General features: G+C 44.4%; 1 protein-coding gene, 1 long non-coding RNA gene and 1 other non-coding gene across 7 annotated transcripts in view; 1 reads left to right on the plus strand and 2 right to left on the minus strand.

The window, feature by feature from the left end:
- LOC105472723 (URB1 ribosome biogenesis homolog) overlaps positions 1 to 19,083 on the minus strand; it is a 79,979-nt gene that overhangs the window by 51,651 nt on the left and 9,245 nt on the right. For 3 of the 4 annotated variants that reach the window (XR_011622793.1, XM_071095611.1, XM_071095610.1), the window contains exons 5-10: positions 14,407 to 14,503; positions 11,382 to 11,467; positions 9,646 to 9,771; positions 8,485 to 8,609; positions 4,447 to 4,642; positions 2,686 to 2,823 (exon numbers count right to left, since the gene is read on the minus strand). Coding sequence is in view for 3 of the 4 variants with exons in the window: in XM_071095611.1 (XP_070951712.1) it covers positions 2,686 to 2,823; positions 4,447 to 4,642; positions 8,485 to 8,609; positions 9,646 to 9,771; positions 11,382 to 11,467; positions 14,407 to 14,503 (768 nt within the window). In the remaining variant the exon portion in view is untranslated. The remainder of the gene's footprint in view (positions 1 to 2,685; positions 2,824 to 4,446; positions 4,643 to 8,484; positions 8,610 to 9,645; positions 9,772 to 11,381; positions 11,468 to 14,406; positions 14,504 to 19,083) is intronic. The other variant, XM_071095612.1, reaches the window with a different exon arrangement.
- On the plus strand, positions 85 to 18,732 carry LOC139362992 (uncharacterized). Of its 2 annotated transcripts, none has more exons than XR_011622794.1 (3): positions 85 to 224; positions 1,876 to 1,988; positions 18,633 to 18,732. It is a non-coding gene; the product is annotated as an uncharacterized lncRNA (long non-coding RNA). The 2 variants fall into 2 exon arrangements; XR_011622795.1 differs by lacking the exon at positions 18,633 to 18,732 and adding an exon at positions 7,471 to 7,570.
- On the minus strand, positions 13,154 to 13,289 carry LOC112425075 (small nucleolar RNA SNORA42/SNORA80 family). Its single transcript, XR_003016074.2, has one exon. It is a non-coding gene; the product is annotated as a small nucleolar RNA SNORA42/SNORA80 family (small nucleolar RNA).

Here is a 19,083-nt window from a genome sequence, read left to right on the forward strand (position 1 = left end):
TGGTGGACACAGATTTGCTAAGTGTGGGCTTGGCTGGCATTTGCCCCTCCTCAGGTCACTCACAGGGGAAGCTGCATGAAACAGCTGGTCTCTACACTGTGAGAAGAGGCGACCTGGGTACCTTACCCTCCTGATATCCTCTGGGTCTGACCTCGGCAATCGCCAGGAAACGACCACTAATGGCAGCATCCAGCAGTAGTTTCATTTTTATCATCTGCTCTTTGGTAAGCCTTGAGACAACTACTCAGCTACTGTGAATGTTCTCCATTAACAACAGATCTCATCAGAAGCCACTCTGCCACTGTTTTCTTTTTTTTTGAGTCAGGGTCTCACTCTGTCACCCAGGCTGGAGTGCAATGGTGCGATCATAGCTCACTGCAGCCTCAAGCTCCTGGACTCAGGCAATCCTCCCGCCTCATCCTCCCAGGCCCCGGCCCAGACAACTCAAGCAGAATCTGCATTTCACATGATCCCCAGGAGAGCCCTCCAACACTGAGATCTGAGAAGCCCTGGCTGGGACACTGCAGACTGGCGGTGAGGTAGAAACAAAGAGCTTTTCTGGTTTACTTTTAGCTCAGTAACCGCGACACCCCAGAGCCCCAGCATTCCAGTCAGCTGCGGCTTCACTCTGCGTACACTGCACACTAAATCAGGACTACAGGAACTATCCTAAGCCAAGAATGGCCGGCCTCACAATCGCTTCAAAGGCAGGCCCCACACAAGCATGCACACCACACCCAAGGCGCTGGGAGCACAAAGCTCAACCAACAACCCGGGCCCTGCTTCCAAACGCTTTCTTACTTCCTGTTTCTAAAATAGGCTAAAGCTTCTCTTCCTGATTCTAAAATGTATGCTTTAAAAGTTTTTTAGACAAAACCATAAGAAATAAAAAAAAACCCAAACAAACATCATCTAACTCCAGCCCCTGGAGGCACTCGCATCACCGGGTCTCACATAAAAACAGTCTTGGCTCTCGGAAAGGGCACCTGTGGAGGGAAGGCAAGGCTGGGCTCAGTGGCCCTGGTCCTGGCCCTGCAGGGCATGGCAACAGCCAACAGGGGGAGAGGAGGCTGTGTCCTCTGAGACTCCTTCCTTGGAGCCACTCCGTGCAGGAGCTAGAACACCCCTCTAGGGGCACAAGCCTTTATCCTGAAACAACACTGAGAGGAGGAGGAGACAGGCTTTTCTCTCCCAGCCTACCAGGAGCAAGCTTGGAGGGGAGAGCAAACGCAGCCCACAGGGGAGGCACATCTGGCTGGGTGTGGTGGCTCAGACCTCTAATCCCAACGCTTTGGGAGGTCCAGGTGGGAAAACTGCGTGAGGCCAGGAGTTTGAAACCAGCCTGCGCAACATAGTGAAACCCTGTCTATACACAAAATAAAGATAAGAAAATCAGCTGGGTGTGGCGGTGTGTACCCGTAGTCCCGGCTACTCAGGGGGCTGAGGTGGGAGGAACACTTGAGTCCAAGAGTTTGAGGCTGCAATGAGCTATGATCACACCACTGTACTCCAGCCTAGGCAACAAAATGAGACCCTGTCTCAAAAAAGAGGAAAAAAAATAATAAAAAAATAAAGGAGGTTCATCAAACTAATCCTTTCGATCTGGTTTTCCCGCAAGCCCTTTGAGAAATGCAAATGTCTCCCACGTTAATTAAAACAGTTGGGCAAGCTAGCTGGGTGCCAATTTTGCATACGATGATTTGACAAACACAACACGAGACCTTTCTGCCTACTCCCACACAGGCCTCCTCTCTACTCCTCACCCCATCACCCATGCTCAGCACAAACCCTGGAGGGGTATCAAAAAACAGTGAATCTCACCACATGGTCTCAGGAGTCCACCCCACTTTACAGTGACTGTGCTCATTCCTACAGGGCCAACCCGCGCCTGTGCAACCCACCACAGCCAACCTGCTCCTCCTGAAGCCACACAATTCAGCCTGCCTAGAAGGACAAAGACACCCCTCCGAATACCTGGCCTCCCCCAGGTACCTCACGCAACTTGGGGTTAGGAGGGGCTGGCAGGGCCCGGGACCCAGGTGTGCCAACAACACACAGCCATCCACCCATGCCCGTGATGCTGGGGTGAAAGACATGTGAACCCCTCAGAATGTGGTTTCTGAGGGGCATGGGGACCTTTATAACAAATAATCATGTAAAATTTAAGTATCAATTTCTTCCATGAACATGTCCTCCAAAAATGCCTGAAAACAGCTGGCCTTCAAAGTATATGTTCACCAGGCATCTTAACACCATTCACCTAAACCATAAAAGAAAGAATGTGCTGGGCAAATTTCATTCCTACCATGTCTGGAAATTCTAAACTAATGAGATTTTAATGATGAATTTTCCTTCTTCTGATTTAGACATTCTTTCACCCTCCGGCAGGACTAGAAAGGCTTGGAGGGATGCAGGGGTCCCCGCTGTGTGATGGAGCAGGGCCAAGGACATGAAGTCCAGTGTCCCTAGAAGCAAAGTCTCTTTGCTCCAAGGTCCTTACCCACGTGCGTGGACCTGTCACTCATGGGTTATCTCAAACTACAGCCTCTGTCCTGGAAGCCTCAGAGGCTCCCTAACAAAACACAATCAAACCACATCCAGGCAGGTTCTCAGAATAATCACATCATGTAGCCAGCGAGTTTAGCTGGAGGCAGTTCCAGAAGTGGGGCAACCGCATGGCCTTACGTTTAATGCTTGGGTGAACATGCTCTTATTGCACACCAGGGGAACAGTGGTCACCATCACCATAGCCAGGAGCCGAGGCAAGGGTATAAACTCTCTGGTCTGAAATGCCCGGGAAATCTCCGGCTGAGCCTCATAGATCTAGGAAAAGCAAAAAAGAGATATAGTTGGTGCTGGAAGTAAGTTTCAAACCTGAGACTAGTTGTAGGCACCCGAAGGTGAAGCCATTCAATCAAATAATTATAGCAGTAAAGGTTCGAGACTCCCCACAAGGCAGAGTGGAAGATTAACTCCCCCAAATCTACTTGTCAAAGACAAATGAGGTCAGGAGACTGGCTGTTAACAGACAAAGGACCTTCAGAGCAGAACTTGACCTGTGGTCTGCAGAGTCTCTTAAAACCTCTGATGGCAAATCAATCACTGCTAGAACTACGAATGGTACTACTTATCAGTTCCGGCTGCACTTGACAGGCACCTGACAAATGATGTCAGGAAGGCATATCAGGAAGCCATTTTCTCAAAGCTTCCTGACAACCCTTTGGGATAGGGACACTTTACATTAAAACAAAAATATATTCACAGGTGACAAAATTGGAGCTCAGCGAGGTTAGGTAATTTCCCTAAGGCTACATAGCTAGTTAGCAGCCAAGTAAGGACTCAATACTGGGCCTGCAAAGACCACACACTCACCCCTCCCCTGTATCAGATGCAGCTCCCAGTAGGGTGCTGGCCCCGGGACTATCTGTACCAAAATGAGGGGTGGAGTACATCCTCCTTATCCCAAGGTAAATGTGGAGACGGTGCACATAGGCACTCAAGCAGAATAAAAGCTGGTTTTACAGATAATGCCAGGCCCAGGCAGAGGCACAAGAAACAATCCCAGGTATTTTACCACTAGGCAAACCATGAATCAGTGACAGAGAGTTCAAACAAGGCAGGCATCACTGCCAAAGAACTAACAGTAGGTACCTCCATTTGTAAATGGGCAGATGCTGACACCATAATCAAGAGGAAGGTAACGCACATCCACTTAAACCATCAGACCAACGTTCCACAGCTTATTTCAAGTTTTTCTAACTGAAGCAGCAACGTTTAAAAACTATCTGACAAATCAGACATTTCATTTTATTTTGCTTTTTATGAGCTGAGATGGAGAAAAGATAATTAGGCATCTCATCAATCCCAGTCTAACTGTGCTGGGATTTCACTCTAGGCAAAATCTTGATGAACAAGATAAATTGGCTCAAAAGATTCTAAAGGAATAAACTTCAAATTCAGCTCAGTGAAAGGCAAAATGCTATAGAAGATAAGGACACCAAATTTACATGATCTAAAATATCCCTTTTTATCCCTGAAAGGTCTTCATATTGTACAGTTTACCAGATCAGAATGTCTGCCAGTCCCCCAACTCCCTATGCCCCCCTATCTAGCTAACTGACTTTTTTTTTCTGAGATGGAGTCTCGCTCTGTCACCCAGGCTGGAGTAGAGTGGCGCAATCTTGGCTCACTGCAACCTCCGCCTCCCAGGTTCAAGCAATTCTCCTGCCTCAGGCTCCCAAGTACCTGGGATTACAGGCGCACACCACCACACTCGGTTGACTTTTGCATTTTTAGTAAGAGGCAGGTTTCGTCATGTTGGTCAGGCTGGTCTTAAACTCCTGACCTCAGGTAATTCGCCTGCCTCAGCCTCCCAAAGTGCTGGGATTATAGGCATGAGCCACCATGCCCAGCCTAGCTAACAGACTTTTAAATATGTTTTTTTACCTTGTTTAGTAGTTTGATATTATTTAACCAAGTAGACTTCACTCGTGGGATAAAGGAAAACGTCACTTCCTTGAAGTATTTGTTCAGTAGGTCCGGGCACACTCTGAGGATGTTCACCACAAGGTCAGCCACCAGCTCATCATCAGCTGCAGTTTTCAAACCCAGCAAGAAGTGCAAAAGTGTCAGGTTTCCACCTCTGTTAGAGAAAGAGACATGGGGAGAGGTCAAAGCACCCTGAGAGCTCACGGTGATGCAGCTCTGCAGAACTGCCCTCAGTGGACACAGCAATCACAGCCTGGGGCACTTCCCCCAAGACATAAAGTGGGAGTTCTGTGGCCTGGGGCTTCCCGCTCTCCACAGAGGACTTCCCTCCCATCCTCTACTTCTGAGTGGCTGAAAAAGTCTAAGTCTCTGATTGTCCTGCTCCATTTCTTCTTTCCTACTTCCCTCTCTTGAGCTCAATTTGCTTTCTAAAGGAAGGGAAGAACACCGTTCTCTCTCACTCTACCTCAGCCACCTACCAGTCTACCTAGAAGTCAAGGCTACTGAAAAGAAAGGGCAAAACCAGCATGGAGGAATCCAAGCCCCAAACTTCATTTTGAGATTTTACTGACATCCCTCCTCCAGCCACACATGAAAAAGCACTACGTAGGGCTGGCTGCGGTGACTCACGACTGTAATCCCAGCACTTTGGGAGGCCAAGGCGGGAGGATTACCTGAGGTCAGGAGTTCAAGACCAGCTTGGCCAACATAGTGAAACCCTGTCTCTACTAAAAACACACAAAAAATTAGCCAGGTGTGGTGGTGCCCATCTGTAGTCCTAGCTACTCAAGAGGCTGAGGCAGGATAATCGCTTGAACCTGAGAGGTGGAGGCTGCAATGAGCTGAGATTGCACCACTGCACTCCAGCCTGGGCAACAGAGTGAGACTCCATCTGAAAAAAAAAGCACTATGTAAATACATATGTGAGTGTAAATGTAAAAAAATGCAGGTAAGACATTTTTCTCTTGAAAGGGGGACTTCTTTTACTTTTTAAAATGTTTTATTATTTCTTTATTTAGAGATAGGGTCTTGCTCTGTCATCCAGAATGCAGTGGTGTGACCAGGGCTCACTGCAGCCTCGAACTCCTGGATTCAAGTGATCCTCCTGCCTCAGCCTCCTGAGTAGCTGGGACTAGAGGTGCGCACCACCACACCTGGCAATAAAGTTTTTTTATATGAACTGCTCATGAGTTGCTGCATGGTCCAGAGTGCCATCAAATTATTTCTTGACAAGAAATCTGACAAGACAGCACAAGGTCCTTGCACGGGCCTTCTGCCTTCCCTGTTTCTAGCTTATTTCAAATTCCCTCATCTTCATTTAGCAGCTGAAAAAAGCTAGGATGGGGAAAAATATTGAAAAGTTGTCTCAAAGTGGACAATCTTCAAAGGTATGAGAAGATAATAAAAGCAGCAGATGAGCCCAGGAGTTCGAGGCTGCAGTGACCTATGACTGCGCCACTGCCTTCCATCCTGAGCAACAGAGCGAGACTCCATCTCAAAAAAAAAAAGTAAGACGCAGGAAAGACCACAGAGACTCAAACTTGCATAAAGGGAGTAAAACCCCAGGATCCACACAGCGAAAGCCCCAGGTAACAAGGCTTCACCTGCCTCAAAGTCTTTTTAGAAAGTACGCCCTTTCCTATCTGCTTGACCCTGGGAAGTCAAAACACCCAGAAAACCCTCAGACTCGGCCTCGTGCACGACACAGCGATGGTTTCTAGGGTCCCCAGTGTCTCATATGCCCCTTATAAATTCAGTAAAACTACAATGCTATAGGACAGCTTTACATATAGTTTTAAAAAGTTTTTTAAAAATCAAATTAGAAAGTATAATTTTGATCAGAAAAACTATCCTTTAAAAAAAGGATATGAAAATATCCTTTCTTAATATGAAAATGTCATGAACAAATATAGTTTGTGCTGTCAAATGAAAAGGATATTAAACCTACAAAGAGTGCTAAAAATACTACACATACTTTAATCAACAACGTAATAAAATGGAGAGCACTAATATTTATGTAGTGCATGATACATGCCAGACACTGCTCTAGGCATTACCACCACCTCTCTACGACAGGCACTACTTTTATTCCCACTTTATAGACGAGATAATGGAGGCAGAGAGGATGCCTAACCCAGTGACGGTCTCAGAGCTAAGTTACAATTGAAGCCCAGCTGCCTGCTGTTAACCTACACCAGGGACTGGCAAAGTAGGGCTCAGCACCTATCACTGTAATTTTATTGGGACACAGGTAAACCTACTTATTTACATCTATGGATGCTTTGGTGGCACAATTGAGTGGTCACAACAGACTGTAGGCTGCCAAGCCTAAAATACAATCTGGCCCTTTGTAGAAAAAGTGTGCCAATCCTTGCTCTATGCTGTAACACCAGTTTTCAGTGAACACCTACTATGTGCCAGGCACTGTCCTAGGGACTGGAGGCCCATAACAGACCGGCACCTGTTCTCACCACTTCTCACCAATCTGGTAACGAACAAGCAAATAAATAAATCGGCAAACAAATAAACGAACAGTCAGAAGCCTAAGCCAGGCAAAAACACCGTGACAGTGGAGGGACGATTTCAGAAAGGGCTGCTGGGGAAGGCCTCCCTGAAGCGGTGAGGTCTGCAAAGGAACCTGAATGAAATGAGGGAGTGGGCCACATGTCTACTGGGGAACAGGGAACGATGCAATTCAGTGTTCCCAAAGCTTTCTGTTACCATTCACAAACACATCTCCTTCCTTTCCCTTATGCACAAACACTTGTCTTTTGCCCATGGCTTCAAAATTCACATACATCACAGCTTGCTGCAAACAGACGCATACCCACAAGTTGATTCAAAACGCCCATCAAATGATCATCTATTTCAGGGGCCTAGTTATGGAGGAAAAATGCTTTAAAAAGAGAGAACAATGCATGTGTTTTAAGCATGGTGTACTATTCTATTCAACTATAAAAGTCTGCTGTTGTGTTTTGGCAGGAAAATGAGCTCATTCTTACTGATGAAAGAAGAAAGAAATGATGTGACAAGTTAAATCACAGTAACCTCAGAATCAAAACATGTACAAAGTCATAAGCAGACAGAAAAATTCCCACCACGTTATTCCATTCTGAAGGAATCACCTGATTTCCTGACTGGCTGAAACTAGAAGTAAATCAAACTGCCTAAATCCTTGTGATATAATGCTATGATAGAATAACAAGGAGTAAAAAATAAATCATTTACAATGACCAGAAAACGTGGCCCATATTTTTATTGTCAAATGGGGAAAAAGCAGATAGGATGAACAGTAGTAAGCTGTTTTTGTTATTAAAAAAAAACTACATGGACCTGTATTATACGACTACAAAAAGAAAGTCTCAAAGAATATAATCAAAACCAGTAGATTTGAACTTTATGTTTCCTTACTGATGAAATGTTATCACAATTGTGAAATATGAAACAAAATATAAAAAATAAAAACAATTTTGAAATCGTGACTCATGGGCAGCCTGTCGAGGACAGGGAGGACTGTTTAGTACCAGTTTGGAGCTAGACTTCCTGGATTCCAATGCAAGCTCTGCCATTTAACCAGGATAAGGGTCTGGACCTCTCTAGAACTACTTTCTTCCTCTGCAAAGTTGGCATAACAATGGCACTTGCATCAGGACTGCTGTGAGGCCCATGTCAGGGCCAACCCTCTCTGTGAAGGCAGACGCCTTTCCTGAACTCCAGCTGACGAACACTGTCTTTAGGTAAACATCTGCAGCACCTCCCTGGGTGAAATATCCCATGACCTAACTAAGTGCTAATAGACAGCTACCCTCAGAACTGCCCCCGAGGACGTGCAACGAGTAGAAGTTCTCTGGGACTACAACTGTTCAACCCTGAAATGAGTTAGATAATGTCCACAGTTCTAGTTCTAACCTACTACAGTTCCACTGGACACTCATGTATGTGGTGACTTCTAAGGAACACGCACACCCTGGGGTCCACAAGAGTGTTATACTTTACCTGCCAAAGGTACCCAAAGATGCATCATAAAAATTAATTCCATGCTTGAGTGAACAGCAAAGATCCATCAGGAAGTTATGAACGAGCTCCCGTACCATGGTTTTCCCTGCTTCTTCAGCAGAAACCTATGAAGATTTTTAAAAATTCAATGCAAATCCCAAGCTCATACATCTAAGTAAGAGCTACAGTAAAAACAAGGACAATATCAACTGCCTGATGACAATTTAGAAAACATTTTAAACATCTGGTATCATTCCAAACAGTAAATGAAAACAACAACCAAAGATACACCGATCAAGATAAAAGAATACTCTGAAGAGGGACAAGCTTGAACCTGTATTTTTTAAAAGCTTTAAAGTGATCTAATTTCTCTTGTTCATTTGAATAAAATTCCACATTTGGGAGTGTTTTCAGGCAGCCCCCGAGGCTTGCTGCTCTAGAGCATACAAAAACATGTTCAAAACAAGATGACCTGGGCAAGTCTCCAAGATAAAAGGAGGTGAAGTAGTAGACTCTTGAGAGGTGAGTTATTATAACATTAACAGGAAGTCCGCGCCTTTACTACTCTGGCCAAGTCCATGTTAAGTAACATCCTGAGGGAAATTAAAATATATACTGGCATTGGGTCAGTGTGAGAGCAGCTGTTTCAATTTAGCACATGCGTTAACTAGCACAAAATAAATTACGTATGTCAGTAGATGAGGCTCCTAGACATTCAGGATCCTGAAGTTAAAAACAAACAAACAAACAAACAAACAAACAAACAACACGCAACAAGGCTTGAAACTCCAACAACTGGACATGAAAGAATGGAAGGACAGGAAGGCAGAGGTAAAGCAAGAGGAGGAAAAGAGGGCCGGGATGACCCTGCAGGTCTAACAGGCAAATGCTGCAGGGAAAACCAAGATATGGCTCAGCTCAAGGAAATCATGGTTTTCTAAAAGAAAAAAATATATATATGTATTAGCATGATTAAGAAATTAGGGGAAAAAATCCTATTGCAATTAGCAGAGGGTTAATACAACCATATAACCACAGTCAAAAGAAACCGATCAAATGAGGGGACTTCAAGTCTGGTGCAGCGTTGAGAATTCTCCCTCTCCCGACCCTGAGGATCAAATTCCAACAACGAGGTCAATGAAAACTAAAAAGGGTCTGCACCTTGACATCTTCCGGGTTCACGTCGGTAATCCCATTCCAGCTGTACAGTGATGCTATGTGGTTCAATAACTGCCCCGTAAAAAAACGCACCTTCTGGGTTTTTGTGATATTTTTATTGTGAACTACCTGAAAACAATAATAAAAACAAATGAAGTTCATGGAATTCAATTACTTTTAAAATGGTGCTCACTGTTTTCTGATCATTATAAAAATAACGCATGCTAGTGGCAGAAAATTTGGTTTAAAAAAAGTAAAAACATAAAAGGGAAGTTCACCAATATTCCCAACCATCCTAGGACACCTAGTTACTATTTTGATACATTTCATTTCAGTCACCACCCACACCCACACAATATATATGTGTATGTATTAGTTATTTTTTGCCTGAGATTTTATTTATATGTGATTACTTATGAAACATAATCCTTTTCCACATCATTAAAAATCCCTGTAGAACATTTTGGGGGGCTAAATACCATTCTATCCTATGAGTGGACCACCACTTATCTAACCATTCCCCTGGTGTTTACAATTAGTTGTTTCTAAATTCTGGCTATTCTCCATAAAGCCGTGATTAGCATCCTTGAACAAAGTTTTCACTGCATCTGACTTTGGACTTGACTCTGGTTCCTGCAAGTGGAATTGTGGAACAAATTCTCAGCTCCACCCAAACCTACCCCCAGTATCCCTAGGGGTGTGGCCCAGGTATATATATTTCAAATACATTCCCCTAGTGGTTCTGATGCAACTCCCCCAGTTCAGAACCACCATACATCAGGGTCCATGAACATATTTAAGACCTCTGACACATCCTGTCAGAACTGTTATCTTCCATAGGGGATACAACACTTCCTTCTCAAGAAAGTATCTGATTCAAAGCATCCTGGCTAGCACTGAACACTATTGTTTTTAAAAGGCAATGCTATTTTAGTAGGCAAAAAAATCTGTATGTCACTATTTGCATTACTTTAAATTAGGGTTTCTCAACCTCAGCTCCACTGACACTTGGGGCCAGGTAATTGTTTTGGGGGCTGTCCTGAGCATTGCAGGATGTCTGGCAGCATCCCTGCTGTCTCCTCACTAGGCACCCGTTGTACCTCCCCAGTTGTGACAACCCAAAATGTCTTCAGAGTTTGCCAAATGTCCCGTAGAAGGCAAAATTGCCCCCAGTTGAGAATCGCTCTTTAAAATACTTTGAACATAAAGTCCTTTCATGCTTATTAGCCACTTTCATGTGGACTCTGGACAACATGTCATGTCGGGAGGGTCACAGAGTTTTTCTTACTGCTGATTTAAGGTGTTTCTGTGTTAAAGGCAGTGATCCTTTTAGCAAGTTTTCAAATATGGATGAGATGCTTGCAAAAGGCAGAATATGGAACATGACACAAAACAACCTTTTGCTAGCTATGTGAATGAAGTATTATTTATAATTGACAGCCCACAATGATCACTTTGGGTTGCTGTGAAATGTTGACCATCAGCTTTTCTGCTGCTGTAATAAAACAGCAGCCACGTCTGGACGTCACTGGCTGCTTCAGCTATTCCTTAACCTTCTAGTCTCAGGGTATGCTCATCAACAAGAACAAGTTTCTGCTTAAGGAAGAAGTTCCCACTCAACCAATACAACAGTCTACGTAACGTAAGATGTTGTAGCTCTACAGTACTGTAAACACCGGAGAATATCTCCACGCTCGAGGGAAATCAGACAACAGAAACACTGATCACCAAGCACGTACCTTTGTTTTCAGTGTGGATAATAAAATATTGATGGTAGAGATCCTATCTTCCTTTATCCCTGAGCTAAAAATGCAGGGAATAAATTCTGAAAGTAAAAGTTTCAAAGCATTAAATTCAAAAATATTTTGAAAATGAGAATAGACGAGAGAATATTACTGTTTAAGTAGTACAGCAAAGAATGCCTTTTACCTTTTCTTTTTTTTAAGTTTTTCTTTTTTTTTTTTTAACTACACAAGTTTCCAGTAGACATAACCACTTCCATGACATAAGAAATCAAGAAGCCAGGCACAGTGGCTCATGCCTGTAAACCCAGCACTATGGGAGGCCAAGAGTTCAAGAACAGCCTGGGCAATATAGCAAGACCCTGTCTCTAAAAAAAAATTTAAAAATGATCTGGGTATGGTGGTGCGCACATGTACTCTTACTGTAGTCTTAGCTACCTAGGAGGCTGAGGTGGCAGGATCAGTAGTACCCAGGAGTTTGAGGTTGCAGTAAGCTATGATTGCACCACCACACTCCAACCTAGGCAACAGAGCAAGACAGTGTCTCCAAAAAAACAAAACAAAACAAAACAAAAAAAACAAAAAGGAGGAAAGAAAAGAAATCAAGAGCACCTAAAGGTGAACCAATGACAGAACTTTTTAAGAAGTTCAGTAGGTCTTTAGTTCCATTTTGCTTTTCTTTTCTTATATTAAAATTAACTAAATACTATTTGAAAGAGAATGTATGGCATAACAAACTAATAAAATTTCTCGCTTAGACTTGCTGAGATATGTTTAAAGAGAAGGTCATCATTTTTTAAGTTGGCAGTAGAATTTTGGTTGATTTAGTTTGTTGACTTTTTGCTTTCTCTTCCTACTTTTCAATCCCCAGGGAAATAGCCACCAGCGCTTGACACTATCATTATTAATGCAGTGGTGACAGTGGGCAGAAGCAGCAAAGCAATTACAATTTTCCTTGCTCCACACAGGCTTACTGGGCACACAGAATTTCTACAAAAGCAAATTCATTATTTGTGAAAAAGGAAAAATCAGAAAATACCAGACAAACCAAAAGAATAAGTCAAGGCCTCAGTACCGAGAAGTTAACACTGTTAACATTGTCTGAGTTAACTATTAACTTTCTGATGTATTCATGCTGTTCTATTTGAGTAAAATGAGATCGTACTTTACAGTTTTATAACTCAGTTTACACCTGATCATGTATCACTAAAAAACTTTGAAACCATTAAGTACAGCATTTTTTTTTCTTTTTGAGACAGGGCCTCCCTCTGTCCTCCAAGCTAGAGTGCAGTGGTGCAATCTCGACTTACTGCAGCCTTGACATTCCAGGCTCAAGCAATTCTCCCACCTCAGCCTCCCAAGTAGCTGAGACAATAGGTACACGCCAACACGCCCAGTTAACTTTTGTATTTTTTTCTTCTGGTAGAGACAGAATCTCACTATGTTGCCCAGGACGGTCTCAAGAATTCCTGGGTTCAAGCAATCCTCCCGCCTCCACCTCCCAAAATGCTGGGATTACAGGCGTGAGCCACCACGGCCAGCCTCTAGAGTATTTTTAATCGCTGCATTCCGTCTTATGACCAGTCCCCTATTTGCTCAGCCAATCTCATACTGGTGGAGAGTTAGAAGTCCCATTTCCAGCTAATATAAATATTATTCCCTAACAAAACTTCTACTCACATCTGTAATTATTTCACTGGGATAAATGACTAGACATGGAATTGCAGGATCAAGTATCTTAAAAGTTGTTTTATCTTTTTTTCTTTATCCATTGTGCAACCCACCTCAGTGCCAGCAGCCTACGGGCACAGAGGCCAGGCAATGGTTCGGGGCTACAGTTTGCTCTGGCATGGGGTACTATGAGAGGCCCAGGGGGACGGGCCCATCATAAATCCAAACCCATGCATAAGCATCTTAAAAGTTTTAATGCGTACAGCCAAACTCCCAGCAGAAACATTAAACTGTAGCACGTTCCAGTCCCCTTCAACAGTGAAAATGGTACCAACTGTCCTGGAATAAAAGGCCAGATGGCTGAAATGACCCAGGGGAGTCTTAAGAAACTACTGGCCCTGGCAGCAGCAAGACATCCTGAACCTAGTTCCTAGTAACAAGTAGGAAAAAAAAAAAATCTGTCTGCTGCATTATGCAGAAACCACATCTCCACTCTCACGCTGCCCACCACAGCAGCAATGGAGGGCCCCACACAGACCAGGCTGACTACAGACAGGGTGACCACCACCCGCACTCTTCTCCTAAATGGCCCCGGCAGTCACGTTCCAGGGGCAGTTCAGATCGCCCACCTGGGAGGGGGAAGAAGGACTAGAGACCCAAAAGCCCTGAGTACAGTACCCTGCTACTCCTCCTCAACAGCTCCCAGAGCTCCGGCCAGTCCACGGGACTGTTCTTCACCTCCAGAGAGGCCAGGATTCCAGGGAATCTTACTGAGCAACTGCCATGTGCTGAGCTAAGTGCTGCCATTGATCATCTTACTGAATCTCTTGATAAAACGCAAGGGGCCCTAGCAGATTAAATGATGCCAAGCCTCACTCTAGGGACACAGCCACCAGAAGGTGGTCAAGCTGGAATTCTCTGAAGCCCTGTTACTGATATTCTCATAACACGGGGCTAAGCCACCAAAGAACTAACTTCATTTTTTAAAACTACAGCTCCCAAGGAAATCCAGGTAGCCAGGGCTATGAGTCTGAGTATGTTCCAGAGCCATAAAGCCTCCTTTGTTTGCCCGACTCTGCCTCTCTGAGGTCTGCATTTATCCTCTGTTACGGCCTTGCTCAGCACTCCAGATGGCATAACAGGACACCTCTGTTCACTCTGACCCGTGATATCAAAACGGTACTGACCAAGGCTTTGCACCCGCTCACCCATCTCCCTGCCCCATACCCTTCGATCTGGGGTACAGAGCAACTGCAAAGGCTGCAGACCTTTTTCTAACTTGGAAGAAACGGTTTGCAGCAGGGTTTTCAAAACAAATGGGCTTTCCTAAGGGACAAGGGGGTGCACCTACCTTTCACTTCCAACACCTGCACTATAGTGCTGTCATCACCCGCAATTAGAAAGGAGAGAGCAAACTGAATGTAGGCCTGCCGAACGTCGTACACTCCCTGGAGGACAAAGGAGACCTACATGTCACATGCATACTCCACACAGAGCCAAAGGAATCAGTAACACGGTGGCCAAGCACACCCCTCCCGTCTCAACATCACCAGCCCCCCGGCCTCGTCCCCAGTCACCAGGGGCTGCAAGTCTGAAACCAACGTTCATTCTTCACGGAAAGCAAACAATTTTTTCTATTCTCTTTCCCTGGTAATCTTCTCTACTTTTCCTTCTCTTTCAAGCCCTATTCTCAATACAAAAGTATGGGTAAAAAATAGCAGCGTTCCCTTCCCTGACTATAACACACATATTTTAGTTTCTTGGCCACTTTGGTGCAGAACAAGACTCTCAGCCTGCCTAGATCCATCTCCTCTCGCTTGCTAATGAAAATCATCTATGTTTTTGAAAAGTCAGAGATGATGAAATGACTGGTACTGCTTTTGGTGAGACATCAATGTGGCGATGTCTGGTTTTTATCAGATACTATAAATAACTTATTAGCTCATACCACAAACCAAAGCACAGATGCTGTCACGTTACCAACCCTGTTAGGCCTTCCCAGGGTTGCAGCCAGCACTGTCACACAGGCATCAGCCACCACCTAGGGCAGTGGGCACGTTTGGGGAGGGCCCCAACACCGTGACAGCAGCTGATGCCTCTAGGGAAGTCGCTGGTCAACTTCCCCTCCCAGTATCACTAAGACAAATCTGTGTCACATCACTCCTCGTTTTGTATCTAAGGAACTCAAGGCATATGGTCATGTCAGTCTCCTATCAGCTGTTCCAGAACTAGCAGGAGTGCCTAGATCCTCCATTGCTTACGCCCAGCAGTATTCTCTACTTCACAGTTACTCCAAAGACACCTTCATTCACTGCCGAGAAATAAGTTAGTATCACAACAAATCATTGCCCCAAAATGCCTGGGAAAATTAAGGAGTAATCTCTGCCTTCCAGATAGTTCTGATCCACTTAGTAGTAGCAGGAGAGGTGGTGGCAGTAGCAGTGACGATGAGGAGGAGGAGGAGGAGAACAATGTTTACAGAGCACTTACTATGTGCCAGGCACTATACCAAATGCTGCACATCTGTGATCTCATTTACTCCTCATAACAGCCTGAGGGAGAGATGCCCACACCACACCCATTTTACAGACGAGAAAACTGAGGGGTCAAAAATTCAGCCGGATACAGTGGCTCACGCCTATAATCCCAGCACATTGGGAGGCCAAGCAGGGCAGATCATTTGAGGTTAGGAGTTCGAAACCAACCCAGCCAACGTGGTGAAACCCTGTCTCTACTAAAAATACAAAGATTAGCTGGGTATGGTGGTAGGCGCCTATAATTCCAGCTACTCGGGAGGCTGAGACAGGAGAATCACTTGAGCCCGGGAGGCAGAGCTTGCAGTGAGCAGAGATCGCGCCACTGCACTCCAACCTGGGTGACAGAGGAAGACTCCATCTCAAAAAAAAAAAAAAAAAAAAATTCACCCGAGGTCACACAGCTAATTAAGTACCATAACTGAGATAAGAAGTAATTGTACAAACATACTACTTATGTTCAACTACAGAGTTCTTCCTTCTTCACGAGATTCTGTGGCATTTTCCATTTTCATTTCACTTTTTCTCAGGGTGCAATGACCATACCTGGCACCAGTTAGGTCTCTGTGCAAGTCTTCAGTTAATTCCATCTTATTTTGTTGGGTCTATGTTCCTTCCAGAGAAAAGGAAGGCTATCCAACCCATGCTCCCTGATACGTAGATCAAGGCCTTGCACACTCATTACATTTATTGAGTCTATCCCCATACATGCCACACAGCATCTCAGCAAGACCTTATTACACCAATGCGGGTTTCTCCCAAAACTGAGAGCTTCAAACTATCCTCTCTATTCTGAGGACCTACCTGTGTGACTCATCACAATAAGGAGTTTGCGTCCAATGATCACTGGTGCTGAGAATGTGCAGCACTTCCATAGTGTCAGCAACACTCCAGTGCCTTAACCCACCAATTCACTTTTTATAAAACACTCACTGCATTCAAGATGCCATCATCTCAGGCCAAGGGAGGGTGCAAAGTTAACCAAGATGTTGTCCCTGTCCTCAGGAAATTTAAGCTGCTCCCAAGCCATCTCTATGCCTCACGGTTCAAATAAACATGCCATCTAATTCAAGCAGTTAATTTTCCTGATCTACACATGCCTTGTGTTCCAGATAAATGCTGGTAAAATGCTATAACTTGCCTGGCAAAATTAAATTAAGTTCTGTCTTTTCCCTCCTAGTGGAAAGTTCCTGTGCTTTTATTTTTTGTCCACTGACGTAACAGTACTGGGAGTCAGGACTCTGGAATGCTGGTCCAGGTTTTCTGCCATTCTAGATCTTTCTATCCTGCTGGTACACAGCAGAACTAGACCTCCTGCGGATCCCTCCAGCAATGAATTTATAAATGAAAAGGTTTTAGTTATCACCTCCTGGCTTCCATCTTTTATATCCCAGACAACTCCAAATTTTCTGTCCTGACGTGATGGAGGAACTGGGTAAGATCCCCAGGACACAGCAGCTGCCCGCTCTAGGCTCTGCCACTGCCGTCTCCAGCCCACTCCATCCTCTGTCTCCAGTCTACTCCATCAAAGGCGTCCCACTCCTACTGCAAGTGGGCCACATGCCTGCTCTTCATTCCCACCCTGTGACCTCACAGGGTTATTATTCCAGGAAGAAAACGTCCTGAACTCTTCAGGGCTTATTCTGCAAAACACCGTCTAAAATAGACCAAAATACATTTGGTAAAACTGCTCTTTGGCACAGGATTTTAACAATGCTTTCTTTGGCTGGATGAATAATATCTACAATCCTCCTTCTTCATGAGGCTTTAATAATTTCCTCCGAAATGTTAACATATATTCATTAAAAAAAAAAAAAATCCCTGCCAGCACTTCAACAACTAAATGGCATAAAACAAACAAACAAACAAACAAAAGCAGGGGATGGAGTGAGGGAGAAAAACTCAGACTCAAAAGGGATCAAAGATATTTAAGAAACATATCAGCCAAATGCAATGTAGACTTTGTTCGGATCCTGATCTGAACCACAAGGTGTAAAAACATTCTTGAAACGGAAAAAACCTGAGACCAAACTGAGTAATAGATGATAGTGAGAAATTATTAATGGGTTAGGCGTGATAATGGCACTGTGGTTTCTGTTCTTTAAAGGGTCTTTTTCTGTTAGAGTACATGCTGAAATATTTATAGTGAAGTATGATTCGCGTCTGGGATTTGCTGTAATCGACTGCCCCAGAGGAAACTAAGAAGGTGGAGGGTGGGGACAGTGGCTGAAGCTGGACAGCTGGTATAGGGGTTCCTTACGCTGCTCTATTTTTAAATGTTCCTAACAGTTCCTTATTAAATGTAATGTCTCAACTCCATTTCCTGTAACATATAAGGTATCTAAGATACTTATTACAGATTACACAATGAGAGTAAAAACACTTTCGACTTGACTGTAACTCCCATTTTACAGATCCTGGAGAGGTAAAATAATGTGCCGAGACCCTGAGAGGAAACAGCTCGTGCGTGGCCCTGCAGTCAGGGTTCAGGACAGGAAGCCCTAGTCGGCCTTTCCCACGCTCTCTGGGCTCCTGGAGTCTATTTCACTCAGACAGCTGGGAGGGCTGACATCAAAAGAGATGGGTGGGGAGGGCATTTGATGGATAATTACTGCCAGGCTTACTGCCAGGTAAGACCAAAGAACCGTGATATTTGCCCTAGTCTGCAAATAGCACACACATTCTTTTTATTAGAAACGTATTTAAATGTCAGGAGCCATTATTCATTGAATGGAATTTGTTGACACATGGATAAAGCGTAGTATCTAAGAGACATTAAGACCTGGAATTTTTTTCCTTAGAGAATACCTTATTTGTAATTCCAGTAAAACCCTCAACACCAGGCCAATCTCGCAGAGCCATAAAAGCTACTTGGTATTATCAACCTTTTAGTCCAATTCCTGGCAATGTAGAAACTTCTAGTTCCCAGGGATACTGACAGAACAAGGTGGCACGGGGTTATAGAAGTGAATTACTCTAATGTGGTTCTCCACCGCGGCAGATGGGATGGGCTGATATCTGTCTCCTTATTCTTTACGTTCAGGAAGAGGGTGACACTCTGGCCAGGGCTGTTCACAGCACTGACTTCCAGCAGGGGAGCTGATATGGCAACCAGAAAATGCCCTTCGACAGACAACCTGCAGCCGGCACACGTGACGGGAGGATGCCCTCGCTCAAGCTCAGGAGTCCTCAAAGTGTGCCTGCTCCCCAAGAACCTTTCCAAACCTAAGTGAAATTTCTAAAGTCACCAGGGAATTTTTGTTTCACAGGTTTCCTGAAAACCAACCATCCACACTCCCATTTTATTGGGCACAATCCAACCCTTACCCATCATGAGATTACAACTGGGAGGCAAAAGTCACTTATTAAAAAGCCACAGAAGTCCTCTTTGAGGACGTCACTGGCTTAGAGCTTCAAGGGCTTTCTCCGAGGTGGGCAGAGCAGGAACAGAGGACTGGGACACGCTACGAGCTTCAGGGCCATGGGCACATGGA

This window comes from Macaca nemestrina, chromosome 4 (genome assembly GCF_043159975.1).
Source record: "Macaca nemestrina isolate mMacNem1 chromosome 4, mMacNem.hap1, whole genome shotgun sequence".
NCBI lineage: Eukaryota > Metazoa > Chordata > Mammalia > Primates > Cercopithecidae > Macaca > Macaca nemestrina.